Here is a 14,335-nt window from a genome sequence, read left to right as displayed (position 1 = left end):
TCAGCTACTTAGTGAGGCCCTTTGCAACTCAGTGACCCTGTTTCAGCACACACTTGTAATCCCAGCACTTGGGAGGCTGAGACAGGAGGATCACATTGGTTTGAAGCCAGCCTCAGCTACTTAGTGAGGCTCTCAGCAACCTTGGAAACCCTGTTTCAAAATAAATTATAAAATAGGTCTGAGAATATAGCCCAGAGATAGAAAAGGCCCTGGGTTCCACCCCCAGTACCACAGAAAATAAATAAATAAATAAATAAATAAATAAATAAATAAATAAATTGGGCTGGGGTGTAGCTTGGAAGTAGAATGTCCCTGGGTTCCATCCCCAGTACCGAAGGGGGGAAAAAAGAAAAAAGGAACCAGTAGGGTTCCTCTTCTCTACCACTGGCCGCTGGCATACGTTCTTGTGGAGATGTAAGTGATTACGTATGGTGTTCCCACCATTACTCGAGCTGCCTGCTAACACACTGGACAGTCTTTATTTAACGAGTGGCCCAGCCCCTGGTGAAAACCAAGGGCAATGCGTCCATGCTCCTCCCAGCAGCAAAGTTAGGGGGAGCACGCCGGGCACGGGCACAGGCACGGGCACATACCTGTAAACCTGTATTTGGGAGGCCCAGACAGGAGAGTCACAGGTTCAAGGCCAGATTAAGTGAAGTATCCAGGCTCTCAGCAACCTTGTGAGATGCCCGTTTCAAAACTAAAACTTAAAAAGAGCAGAGGGTGCAACTAAGAAATAGAAGTCCCAAGTTCAATCCCCAGTACCACACACACACACAAAAAGTTAGGAGCACGGTGCAAGAGAAGAGTTGATTTGCCGCAGCCCTGAGAAGTCAAACCGGTTCTGGAAGCCTGGAACTTCAGCCCACACTGGTCTTCAGACACACCGCCAATGCGGCGGGGGCAATTCCAAAAATACAGAGAGCGGCCTGGCATGAAAACACACCCCTGTAATCCTAGCTACCAGGAGGCTGAGGCAGGAGGACTGCAAATTCAAAACCAGCCTGAGCAATTTATAAGACTCTGGCTCAAAACAAATGTGTGTGTGTGTGTGTGTGTGTGTGTGTGTGTGTGTGTGTGTGTGTGTGTTTCTGAGGATGGAACCCAGAGGCCTTCTACCTCCGAGCAATATTCCCAGACCTTTTTTTTTTTTTTTTTTGGGGGGGGAACAGGGTCTCGCTAAATTGCTGAGAGCCTCACTAAGTAGCTGAGGCTGGCTTCGAACCTGTGCGATCCTCCTGTCTCAGCCTCCCAAGCGCGGGGATTACAAGGGTGCGCCACCACGCCTGGCTCAAAACAAATTTTTAAAAAGAAATGAAAATATAACTCAGTGGTAGAGTGCTTACCTAGCATCTGCAAGGCCCTGGGTTCCATCCCAGCACGGCAAAAATAAAATTAAGAGCACAAACCAATATAAACCTGATGGCGCGTACCTGTAATCCCAGTACTTGGGAGGCTGAGACAAGAGGATGACTAGGAAGAGCCTGTTTCTAAAGGAAAATAAATAAATAAAAAGGACTGGAGGTCTATCTCGGGGGCAACTCTCAAGTACCCAATCCTCAATACAAAAGACAGAGAGAAGGAGGGAGAGAGAGAGATAAAGAGAACAAAACAGCATTCCGGACAGGTACTGAGTGAGATCTCAGTACTCGGTGAGATCTTCCAAGGATGACTCAAAGAGACAGCCAGCTGGGGAGAAGGGGTGAGCTCCACCAACTGGTGCTTCAAAAAAACAACAAGCAAGGCGGGCGTGGTGGCCCACACCTGTCAATCCTAGTCACTTGGGAGGCTGAGACCAGAGGATAGCAGGTTCGAGGACAACCTCAGCAACATTTTAGACTCTCAGTAACCTAGCAAGACCCTATTTCAAAACAGAAACGTTTTTTGTGTTTGGTACTGGGGATGAAACCCAGGGACATTCTACCTCTGAGTTACACCCTCAGCCCCCCCCCCCTTTTTTTTGGTATTGGGGATGGAACCCAGGGGTATTATACCTCTGAGCTATACCACAGCCCTATTTTTTTTTTTTTTTTGTACTGTGGATGGAACCCTTCTACCTCTGGGCTACATTCCCAGACCTATCTTATATTTTTTAATATATTTTCTCTAGCCTCAAAACTAGAGAGAGAGAGAGAGAGAGAGAGAGAGAGAGAGAGAGAGAGAGAGAGAGAGAGAGAAGTTTTTTTAACAGGGTCTCTCTTAAGCCAGCAGGGCTGGCTCAAACCTGCGGAATCCTGTCTTTACCTCCCAAGCCCTGGGATTACAAGCGTGCACCACCAGGCCCAGCCCTACTTTTTTATTATTTACTTTGAAACAGGGTCTCACTGAGTTGCAAAGGACCTCACTAAGTAACTGAGGCTGGCCTCAAACCGTGATCCTCCTGTCTCAGCCTCCCAAATGCTGGGATTACAAGTACCATGCCCAGCAAAACAAAAACTTTTTTAAAGGCCTGGGAATGTAGCTCAAAGGGAGAATCCTCAGTACCACAAAAAAAAAAAAAAAAAAAGCAGCTGGGCTTGGTGGCACAGGCCTGTGATCCCAGCAGCTATTCAGGACACTGAAGAAATTAGAAATTCCAAGTCAGCCTGGGCAACTGAGCAAGATCCTGTCTCAATATAAAACAAGTTTTAAAAGAACCAGGATGTAGCTCAGTGGCAAGGCACTTGCCTAGCATGTATGTGGCTCTGGTTCAATCCTCAAAACTTAAAAAAAAAAAAAAATTCAAGGCCAGCCTGGAAAACATAGGAAGTCCCTGTTTCAAAATAGAAAAGGGGTTGGGGATGTGCCTCAGTGGTACAGCAATGGCCTAGCATCTATGAAGCCCTGGGTTCAATCCCCAACACTGCAAAAACAAACTTTTAGCCAGGCTTGGTGACACCTGCTACACGTAATCCCAGTACTCCAGAGGTTAAGAAAAGAGAATGACAGGTTCGAAGGCAGTCTCAGCAAACACTGAGACTTTCATCATCCTAGTGACCCTGCTTCGAAATAAAAATAAAATAGGGCAGTGGGCAACTCAGAGGCAGAACGCCCCAGGGTTCAACTCAGAGAGACAGACAGAGGGACAGGGCGAGCTAGTAACGATGGACTACTGGACTCAGTGGTAAAGTTCCCCTGGGTTCAATGCCCATGGGAGGAAGGGAAAACGAGATGCAGCTTTAGCCACAGCAACAGTCTCTACCACTCTTGGTTTTCTCTTCTGTAAAATGGACTCAAAAGCCCCTTTTCTCATGTGAACTTGATATGGAAACCATCGGTAAAGGTGGGTGGTTGTTTCAGAATTGACTGGGTGTTCTCCTTTCAAGAAGCATAGGTACTGTGTGGCAGTCTAAAAGTGTTTTCCACAAGCAGAACGCTCCTGTCTCCTCTTTTCAAAGGGCAAAGATGGCCCCAGGGGAGATGGGCAGCGGTTTACTCACAATAGTGAAATCTGAAGAGAGACAGGACAAACTGGGGTGGAAACGCAAAGAAAACTAGAGCCCTGGAAGCCTCCAGTGGTATTCTAGTGGTATTCTGCTCAGGAGAACTGACTTTGACCTTGCCCCCAGAGACAATATCTGCACCTGCACAGAGTCAGGAAGCCGCCTGCAAGAGGTGAGAACCCAAACCCGGGAAGCAGACGGGATGATTTATGCCACCAGAGCTAAACCGTAGTCATTTTCTACGAGCATCAGCTCCACTTTTAATGATTTGCTTCTTAAAATTGAATAAAAATCCCTTTATTAAAAAGTCTAAGGTGCCGGGCGTGGTGGCGCACGCTTGTAATCCCAGCATTCGGGAGGCTGAGACCTGGAGGATCACGGTTCGCGGACAGCCTCAGCTACTTAGTGAGGCCCTCTGCAACTCAGTGAGACCCAGTTTCAAAATAAAGAATAAAAAAAAATAGGGCAGGGGGTGTAGCTCGGAGGTCAAATGCCCCTGGGTTCCATCCCCAGACCCGCAAAAAAAAAAAAAAAAAAGTCTAAGGTAAACCAGGCATGGAGGTGCATGCTTATAATCCCAGTACTGAGAAGGCTGAGGCAGGAGGATTGCAGGTTCGCAGCCAGCCTAAGCTACTTAGTGAGGCCCTCCGCAACTTAAGACCGTATTTCAAAATAAAGAACAAAAAAATAAGACTGGAGGTAGAACTTGGAAGTAGAATGTCCCTGGGTTCCATCCCAGATACTGCAAAATAATAATAATAATTATAATAATAATAATAATAATAAGCCTAAGGTTGTCAGAGGGCTGAAGGACTGACTTAAGTTCCCAAGAAAGGTTAGAACCTAAAAGGATGGGCCTGGGCCTGGGTGTGTAGCTCAGTGAGAAGCTTAGCATGCAAAAGGCCCAGGGTTCCATCCCCAGCACCCCCTCACACACACACACACACACACACACACGCAGACAGGTATCAAAGCTTTAGAAAATCAAAGTCAACAGTGTTCCCATCTCTTGGAGTGAAAGGAGGAAAGCATAGAAGAGGCTTTATGGACAAAAGGAAAAGGAGAAAAAGGAAGACTGAGGCCTGGAAAAACAACTGAGGCTTGAGTCAGAGATTCCCAGAACAACAACAACAACAACAACAACAAAAAAAAAAAAAAAAGAGTATAATTACTCAGGTTGTAAAAAGAAAAAATATAATTGGCTTAAACTAAGATATATGTTCAATTTGTTTTTCTTTTATTAACAAGTAGCTTAAGGATTAGAAATTAACAGACTTCGGCAATAGGACAGTAAAGCTGGGCGCAGTGGCCTAAAATCCCAGCACTTGGGGAAGAAGGGCAGGTTTGAGGTCAACCTCAGCAATTTAGCAGGGCCAGCCTCAGCAACTTGGTGAGACCCTGTTTCAAAATTAAAAATAAGTTCCATAGCATACATGAGATAGGGAACATAGGGGTTTTTTTTTTTTTTTTTTTGAGATGAGTTTGAATACATTTGGTAGCAGTGTTACCAGAAGCAATAGAGACCAAAAGTTGGGTAGTTAACATAAACATAAACATGTTTTTAAGGCAAGAAATCTTTCTTTTTTTGTTTTTTCGTGTGTGGTGCTGAGGATTGAACCCAGGGGCATTCTACCTCCGAGCTACACCCCCAGCTTTTAAAAGAGTCTCACTGCCGGGCATGGTGGCGCAAGCTTGTAATCCCTGCGCTTGGGAGGCAGAGACAGGAGGATTGCGCAGGTTCGAAGCCAGTCGCACTGGCTTAAGAGACCCTGTTACCAAATAAAAATTTATATATATATATATATATATATATATATCTAATAGGTCTGGGAGTGTAGCCCGGAGGTAAAAGGGTTTCCAGGAACTCCAGTATCACCAAAAAAAAAAAAAAAAAATAGGCTCTCACTAAGTTGCAAAAGGCCTCACTAAGTAGCTGAGGCTGCCTTCGAAGCCAGATTCTCCTATCTCGGTCTCCCAAGTACTGGGATAACAAGCATGCACCACCAAGCCTGGCTAAAAAAACCTTTATTTAAAAAATAACATTTTATGTTAACCACACAAATAAACTTTTAGTTGCTCACCTTTCAACTGGGCCACTGTCTTATTTTTTAGTTCATAGTGAACCTTCCTTGAGGGCTCTTCCACATTAAGCAGTACTTTTTTTTTTTAGGAGAATGTTTAGGTGTTAAAAGGGAATGATTTTGGGATAGTGGTGTGTGGCTCAGTGGTAGTGCCTCTTAGACTCACGCACATGGGGGGCTTCTGGGTTAGACAACAATTAAAAGGAGGGGGGGAGAAAAAATAACTTACAAAGCTGTGCATGCAAAAAATCCACCAAAAAAAGTATGTTTTGGACTAGAATCAGAGCCATTCTACCCCTGAGCTACACCCCTAGTCTTTGATTTTGAAACAGGGTCTTCCTAAATTGCGGAGGCTGGCCTTGAAGTTGCAACCCTCCTGTAGCACAGGCTCCCAAGTATTGCAACTATAAGCAAGCACTTAACATGCCCAGCTCACAATTTTGTTTTTTGTTTTTTGTTTTTTTTATCCTGTGAATTGAACCCAGGAGCATTTTACCTCACCAGCCCAATTTTTTTTTTCCTTATTTGGAAACTGGATCTCACTAGGTTGAGAGCCTCTCCAAATTGCTGAGGATGGCTATAGACCTACAACCCCTCCTGTCTCAGCCTTCCAAATATTGGGATTACAAGCATGCCTTTTATTAAAAGTGACTTTTATCGCTGAGCATGGTGGTACAGGCCTATAATCTCAGTACTTGGGGGGCTGAAACAGGGCGATCACAGGTTCAAGGCCAGCCTCAGCAACTTAGCAAGGCCCTGTTTCAAAATATAAAATAAAATAAAAAGGGCTGGGGGTGTAATTCAGTGGTGGAATGCCCTGGGCTCAATCCTCAGTAATACCACACACACACACACACACACACACACACACACACACACAAAGACTTTTATCAAGTCTTCCTCAAAACAATCATCTTAAAGTTTTCATAGAAACCAACTCTTTCACATTCATTTCAAGGTTTACACAATATTTAATCATAATTACAATAAACCTAACTGGAATAACCAGATTCGGGAACAAACAACTGCTCCTTGGCAAGCCTTCTGGGTGGGAGCCAAGGGGGACAGAGGGACACCACAGGGCTGCCACTGTCCAGGAGCTCCGGGCTGGGGTATCAGCCAGGAAGTTTTACACCCAAGAACTGGAGAGCTGGTGCTGCGACCCTGGGGGAGGCTTGGACCAGCACCACGGGGAGGATTGGAGCAATGCAACCAGAATTCTAATAAAAACGTCCACAGTCAAGAGTCTGACCAAGGCAAGCCATTAGATTGGATGAAAACTAATCATCTGGGGACAGAGCTTGGTGGTAGAGCACTCACTAAGCATGAACGAGGCCCTGGGATCTACCCCAAGACCACAAAAAATTCAACACTCTAGTAGTTTTTACCAAATGTTTAGGAACTTAGTATGATTTCCCTTGTCTTCTTTGAAGAGAAAAAAAAAAAAAGCCAAACAGTTCTACACTATATGTAAAACACGAGTTATATATACTCCAAAAGATTTTCTCCCTTCTGAAAGAGAAATGTTTATATAATCTTTTTAACAGGGTCTATATTAAGACTGGAAACTAGGTGTGATAGTTAATCTGTATTGTCAATTTGACTGGATTAAGAGACATTTAAGATTATGGGATTTGGGGTGCGCTGAGGCGATGATTGGCGGGTGCAACAGCACTGAGGAGGGAAGTCCCACCCTGACTGTGGGCAGCACTGCCCAATAGGCTGGGGACCCCGATGGAAAGGATGGAGTAAGGGAGGTAGAAGCAAAACAGGGAAGCTTGGTTCTTCCTGGGTGAAGGTATAGCTGCTCTTGCCTGGGTATCACACTTTAGCCCCTTTGCTCTTCTAAGTGAACTTTCACCAAGGAGTCTCTGCCTTAGATTTAATGTGAACAAAACAATGTTTTCTATTACTAAAGGCAAGGAGAAAGAAAGCCATGTGCAGAAAAAAAAGGGGGGGGGAGGCCATAACTGCCAAATAATCTGACAGTTTTGTTAAACAGGGGGAAAGAATAAAAAAGTCTCAGCCAAGCACAGTGGTACACATCTGTAATCCCAGCTACTTGGGAGACTGAAACCAGCCTGGGCAACTTAGCCAGAAGACCCTGTCTCAAAATCAAAAGTAAAAAAGGGCTAAAAGTGTGCTTTAGTGGTAGAACACCACTGGGTTCAACACCCAGCACCGCAAAAACACAAAAAACTCGTAAATCCAAAATCTTTACCTTGCTGTAGTTCTTTTTTCTTTACTACTTTATATAATTATAACTCCTGCCTTTGAACCTTATGAAGCAAATTTCTTCGAGTTTTTCAATCACATTGCACTTTAAAGTCAGGAAAACTAGATACTTAAAGCTTAAAAACAAGACAGGAGGATTACAGTTTGTGGCCAGCCTCAACAACTTAGTGAGGCCCTCCTCAGGGCAAGGTGGCGCACACTTGTAATCCCAGCATTCGGGAGGCTGAGACTGGAGGAACACGGTTCGCGGACAGCCTCAGCTATTTAGTGAGGCCCTCTGCAACTCAGTGAGACCCGGTTTCAAAATAAAGAATAAAAAACAAGGCTGGGAGTGTATCTCGGAGGTCGAATGCCCCTGGGTTCCATCCCCAGTACCCAAAAAAAAAAAAAAAAACAACAACAACAAAGCTGATGTGTAACTTGAAAGTACAATACCCTTAGGTTCAATCCTCAGCACCACAAAAAAAAAAAAAAAACTTACAGATAAGTGGTCCAAATTCTACTTGAGCTGTCGTACAAATCAAACTGGTAATTTATTTTCATGTTACCTGCATGAATCATATCTTCATAAGGCAGGGACTTTATATCAAGCTTATACCTGCTGTAAAGCTAAGATCAAATGGTTGTGAAACCTGGATAGCCTCCTTGTTATTCTAATAACCAACCAGAGGCCTGATGAAAATAGAGAAAATATCCATAGAGCAAAACAAGCAACTGTTTTATTGTCCAAGTGGATTGGGGCTCTAAAAGGCAAATGTTTCCAGTTATTTAAGGTATTGTAGCGGGAGTCGTGCCCAATACAATTAAGACAGGATTATATTGCGATTTATGAGCTTCTCAAAGATGTCATTTAATAAGAAATATAACAATCATTTCTCCCAAAGCCTACCATCTACAATCACACCCCCCAAATTCTGCTTTACTAAGGCAATAAACTAAATGGCAACTCTGCAGGCATCTAAGGCTTTTGAGACCAATTGTAAGAAACTGCCTTCCACCAGCTCAAGTAATAATGCCACCCTACATATAAAAAGAAGCACACTGTTTTACATCTTCTACCCACCTGATCATCTCAATTTCTTAGTAAAGTGACAAAGGCAGGTATTAATTTTCCCACTTTACAGAAAAGTGAACAGATGCGGAATGTGAGCCATTTGTACATTTACTGAGAACTAAGCCCAATGCACCTTGAAATTCAAGAGTCCTAGGCTGTGCAGGCGGCACTGTTCTGTGGTAGAGCACTTGCATACATCCCTGGGTTTGAACCCCAGTACCACAAGAAAGAAAGAAAAGGAAAGAAAGAAAAGAAAGGCAGACAGACTCAAAACAGTCTTATGCTGGCTTTTTTCCTTTTCTTGTGGTACTAGAGAGTGAACCTAAGGGCATTTTCTGAGCTACACCCCCAGCCCTTTTTAGTTTTTGTTTTGAAACATGGTCTAGCTAAGATGTTGTGAGCCTCGCACAAGGTTGCGGAGGCTGGCCTTGAACCTGTGATCCTGGGGTCTCGGCTTCCCAAGTACTGGGATTACAGTATGCTCCCCCATGCCCCGCGCTCTTCTAAACAGACAAGTAGTCTCCCTTTGCTCCCCCCCACCCAGAAAAAAATACACTCAGAGTTGGCCCAGCAAAGGAGCCCCGCCACTTTGAAACTACGAGACTCCCAGAATGATCAACAGTTGCTACTGTACAAGATCACCCTGAAAAGCATCCTGCCCAGACACCCTCAACAAGACAAAGTGCCAAAGTGGCCGAATGCACCACGGGATCCTTCCAGACGGGAAGGCTCTCCTGGACCACCCTCACTGGCGAGGGGGCCACAGGAGAAACGCAACACCATCAGCAGCAGCCCTGGAAGCGAGGAGGGGAACACATTCCTGCAGAAAGGAGGCGCCTCCTCCCGGCTCCCCACCCGCCCACTGACATCGGAACCCTCAAGGTCCGATGGCCTCAGGCGGGGACCCCCCCACACACCCGGGCAGCGCTCACCTGGCGGGGCGCAAGGCCGCGCCCAGCGCATCCCCGTCCGCACCTTCCGCCTCCCACGCCGCGCCCGGCCTCTGACGTCACGGGGAAGGTCCCGCCGGGCGGCCTTTGTGACGTCACAATGACAACAGAGCGGCCGGGGCGGCCCGGGCGGCGCGGCGGGGGAGGCCGCGGGCGGGGAGGGGGCGCGCTGACGTCTCGCCCGCTTAACCTGTTGCTCCCGAGCCCGCGTGGGAGCCGGGGGACGGGCGCCGCCAGCTCGGGGGTGGGGGGGCCCTGCCGCCGCGCGCCGCGCCCCCTCCGCGGCACGCCCCCGCCGCGATCGCCGCGCCCGCCCCGCGCCCCAGGCCGCGCCGGGCCGGGCCGAGCCGAGCCGGGGCCGAGCCCGCCCCCTGCAGGCCGCGCGGCGCCCGGCCCGCGCCCTCCCCGCCGCACGTCGGCAGCCGGACCGACCCGATCGGCCGGCCACCCGCGCCCAAAGCCCACCCCGCGCCGACCGGCAACTTGACGAGCCCCGCGGAGGGCGGGAGCGGCGGCCCGAGCCCTGCCCCGAAGGCTTTGTGGCTGCGCCCGAGCCGGCCGAGCCCCGGCGGGCGTCCTGGCTCCGAGGCAGGGCGGTCTCCGGGCAGTTCCTCCAGCCCGAGTTGAAACTAGTCCTTTGCATGCTACCCGGCCCTCTGCAATGCGGATGTATTTTAATTCTTAAATTCTTTATGGGGCAGCTTTGTAAGTTGAGCTTGATTATTTTAACCTTGCATTTCTTGCACGGCTGGAAGTTTACGTGTCTCGATGAGGATCAGCCCTCCAGAAGAGCCATTCAGCTCTTCCATTAAATATATTTTTTAACAAAACGACTGCCCCGGAGGTCATCTCCCATTACACACTCCACACGGATCAGAAAGGGAAAATATTAACACCAATTTGTCGACTCGAGTTAAATAAAACTTTCTTTTTAACATTGCATTATTCCTTATGTGTGTTCATTTGACCTTTTTTTTTTTCTTTTCTGAAAAAATGAGTGCTTTAAAGCATGCAGCTAATCACTCGAGAACATATCTGGTTAATCCCTCGATCCCCCTCTTTGCTCCCTCCCCTCAAACTTAAAAAAAGCCACCACACACAAAAACACTCTCCATGCCAATCAAAACGTAGCTGTACTATGCACAAAACAAATTTAACTATTCCAAACCATTTAAATCTCTATATGATCACCTAATTTCAGAAGCCCAGTTAACACAAATTATTTGTAGTCACGTATGCATTCACATTCACACTTAAAACTGTAGTGTCTTTTCCCCAAAAAACTGGAAGCCATGAATTTTTAAACAAAACCAGCCTCATTATTAAAGTCAATCCCAACAAAATGCATTCGCTGTAACACGATTCCCAACTGGTTTATGGTGCAAACCAGATAAGCCAAACGACCACATACATTAAATTTGATGTGCTAGTACAAGGGGAAGATCGCCATAATCGGACCCTCGATTGCAACTTAAAGGGCTTCCAACCCACACGCCTTTACACGATTTTCCAAATAACATCAATAATAATAACACAAGCTCATTTGCATGCAAAGTGCAATATAGACCCAAATCCGCCCGAGAATGCAGTTTACTTACATTACCGCAGCCCCCCCCACCCCAAGTTCCACCAAAATCCCTTGCCTTTCATCTAAAACTAGATTATGTTTGTGTCATTCGAGGTCAATTTATTCACTTGAGGTATCTCCACACCAATCGGCTTTTTCAACCAAACTAGGCAGACAAGACTTTGCCTGAAAAGCCCTCTTTCAGAAAAGAAAGAAACAGCCTTATCGGACGCTGTGTTTAAAACCCTTCAGCTGCAGAATTATCTATAAACTTGACATTCACAGCCATTGCTTAAAACTGCAAGTCAAAGGATGTGTTGTCAGGAGCACTTACGTATTTCTTCTGAATGATATTCCTCTTGGGTCTTTCCTTGCTCATTCTGAGATCCAAATGCTGATTGCAAAAGGGGACAATTGCTTCATGAATTTAAAGCCGTCAGAAATTTGCAAAAAAATATCCTGGTGGTTTTTATTGTTGTTGGTGGTGGTTGATCTTGTAATCCGACTTTTCTTCCTCTTCCCCCAAAGCCAGATTCGCCTTGAAATAAATCCGAAATTGGGAAGGAAAAAAAAAAATACAAGAAGAGCCAAAGACGAACGAAGCAAACAACAACAACAAAAAAAAAAATTTCACTTTAGTAAAACACTCATAATGGAAAATTTCCCCCGAAACACACACACAAAAAAAAAAAAACCGACGCCCTTCACTCCCCCCCTTTTTCCTCCAAAAACTACATCAGCGAAACGTGAAGGTCCTTAGTGTCTGATCTGTAGTTACATCTTGGAAAAGAAAGGGGAAAGATAAATAAAAATGTTGGAAGTCACGTTTGTGCTGCAGCAGCAGTGCGAGCAGAAGAGTCAACTCCAGCGGCGGCGGCGGCGGCGCAGCACCACAGCGAGGGCTCGCCGAGTCTCTTTTTTCCAAGCCCCCTAACCAATGAGAGACAGGCTATCCAGCCCAACTTTAAATGGACTCTGCTTTTATACAAGTTAGGGCTCCTCGAGCAATTCCCCGCCGCACGCCAACCGAAAACAGCCGAGCCGCCGGGCGCCCGCCTACCCCGGCGCCCACCGCCCCTGGCCCAGTCCGGTAGACCCTCGCAGCCTGGCCGCTCAGACGCCCGAGAGGCCTCGGTGGACCCTTCCAGGGCCACGGCCCAGGCGTAGCTCCCACGCCGAGCCCAGGCGCGGAATTGAGAGAGGCTCCCTAGCTCAATGCATGGCACGCTCGATCGCTCCACCTCAACCCCTTTCCCCAGCTTGCCGCTCACCCCACGGCCGCCACGCGCGATCCCCCGCCACTGCCCTCGCGTCTACCTGCAGCCGGGCAGCCGGGTACCAGTGCCCCAGGACGCCCGGCTCCGGGGAGAGCCGCCGATTCCCGGGGCACCTTAGAATGGTCCCCTTGATCTTCTGGAAGTTGTAGTCCCCCGACTACAAAATGGCTATGGCCACGGGAGCTGGGAACTACAACTCCCAGCCTGCCCCGCGGGGCCTGTCACTCAACCCCCTCCCTCCTCGCGGGCCCGCCCCCTCGCCGCCCCTGCCAACAAACGCTGGGACGTGTCCCGCGTGCGACACCGCTCGAGGCCGGCTCGGGATTGGCCGGCGGGGCGTGTGGTCCGCGGGCGAGGAAGTCCCCACGCCGCCCCGCCCCCGGCACCCCCGCGGCGCCCGGCGCCCGCCCCGCCCCCACCCGCGCGGGCCCGCCCGTGGGATCGAGGAATCGCGCGGCGGCGGCGGCGGCGGCGGCGGCGGCAGCGGGGCGGGCCCTGGGCGGGGTGCCGGGGAGGCCGAGGGCTCCGAGCCGCGCACCCGGAGCGACCTCGGCGCGAACCGAGCGGCGGGCGGCGGCCCCGGTGTCAGCTCAGGACAGCGCGGCCCGGGCGGGGTGCTGCGAGGTCGCGCTGCCCGCCGCCCGGCCGGGACGCCGCGGGGCCGTCGCCTCCCGGGCCTCCGCCCCCGTGGCCTGCGCCGCCCGCGAGCTGGGCGAAGGCGTCGGTCGGAAATAAGTGGGCTACGGAGCGGGCACCTGGGGCTGCGCTCGCCGCCCCGCGCCGGGGCCCCACACCCAGCCCGCCGGCTCTGCGGGCCCCTGCCTTATGAATAACTTTGTCAAGTGTCGCATCGCCAGTCTGCTTTGTCAGTCTCCTTGATTTTAGCTGTGGCTTTCTACCTCCCGGCTACACTCCCAGACCTATTTTACATTTTATTTGGGAACAGGATCTCACCAAAGTTGCTGGGAGCCTCACTCAGTAGCTGAGGCTGCCTTCGAACCTCCTGTCTCAGCCTCCCAAGTACTGGGATTACAAGCGCGCGACACCTGCTCACTGAGTTGCAAAGGGGCTCACTAAAGAGTAGCTGAGGCTGGCCTCGAACCGCGATCTTCCTGTCTCAGTTTACCAAATGCTGGGATTACAAGCGTGCGCCACCACGTTTGTAATGGTATTTTTTTTAATGATCTGTCAGGCTAGTCTCTGAATAACGAAAAGTCGACCAACTGCTTCCTGCTCCCTGACCCGCATGTCTGTACATTTTATTCCCCTTTCCATTCCAACTATTCCAAAAGAGTACCTGAGTAAACACAACTGTTAGATTTCATTTGTAGCAATGTTTGAAGAGATAATCATAGCGTCTGAAAGATCTAAGAAGCTGGAGATAAGAACACTGGATTCAAATTAGGCTTTGGCCCCAGGCGTGGTGGCTGGAGCTTGGAATTCCAGTACATGGGTGTCTGATTGGCCTCCAGCCTCCATGGTTTAGGTTTTCCGCAACTTACAGAGACCCAGTTTCAAAATAAAGAATAAATAGGGCTGGGAGTGTAGTTTGGAGGTAGAATGCCCCTGGGTTCAGTCCCCAATACTGCAAAAAAAGAAGCCTTTGGCCACCTCCTAAGGTGTAACCGAAGACCTAACCTCTCTGAGCTTGTCAGTTTGCTGCCTACAAATTACTGGTGACCAAACCTTGTGGGAAGGATTATATAATAAGGTTAACCTAGCTTAGAGCCAGGCACATTGTTGGAAGCT

General features: G+C 48.5%; 1 protein-coding gene across 1 annotated transcript in view; it reads right to left on the bottom strand.

The window, feature by feature from the left end:
- Positions 1-11,688, bottom strand: part of JARID2 (jumonji and AT-rich interaction domain containing 2) — a gene marked incomplete at both ends in the record, with an annotated part of 270,204 nt that extends 258,516 nt beyond the window's left edge. The window contains one exon of the mRNA XM_080710759.1: positions 11,644-11,688. Coding sequence (XP_080566885.1) covers positions 11,644-11,688 — 45 coding nt within the window. The remainder of the gene's footprint in view (positions 1-11,643) is intronic.
- Between the last annotated feature and the right edge of the window lie 2,647 nt (positions 11,689-14,335).

The sequence above is a fragment of the Muscardinus avellanarius genome, assembly GCF_963383645.1.
Source record: "Muscardinus avellanarius genome assembly, chromosome: 14".
NCBI classification, from domain to species: Eukaryota; Metazoa; Chordata; class Mammalia; order Rodentia; family Gliridae; genus Muscardinus; species Muscardinus avellanarius.
This window is presented reverse-complemented; position numbering and strand designations above follow the sequence as displayed.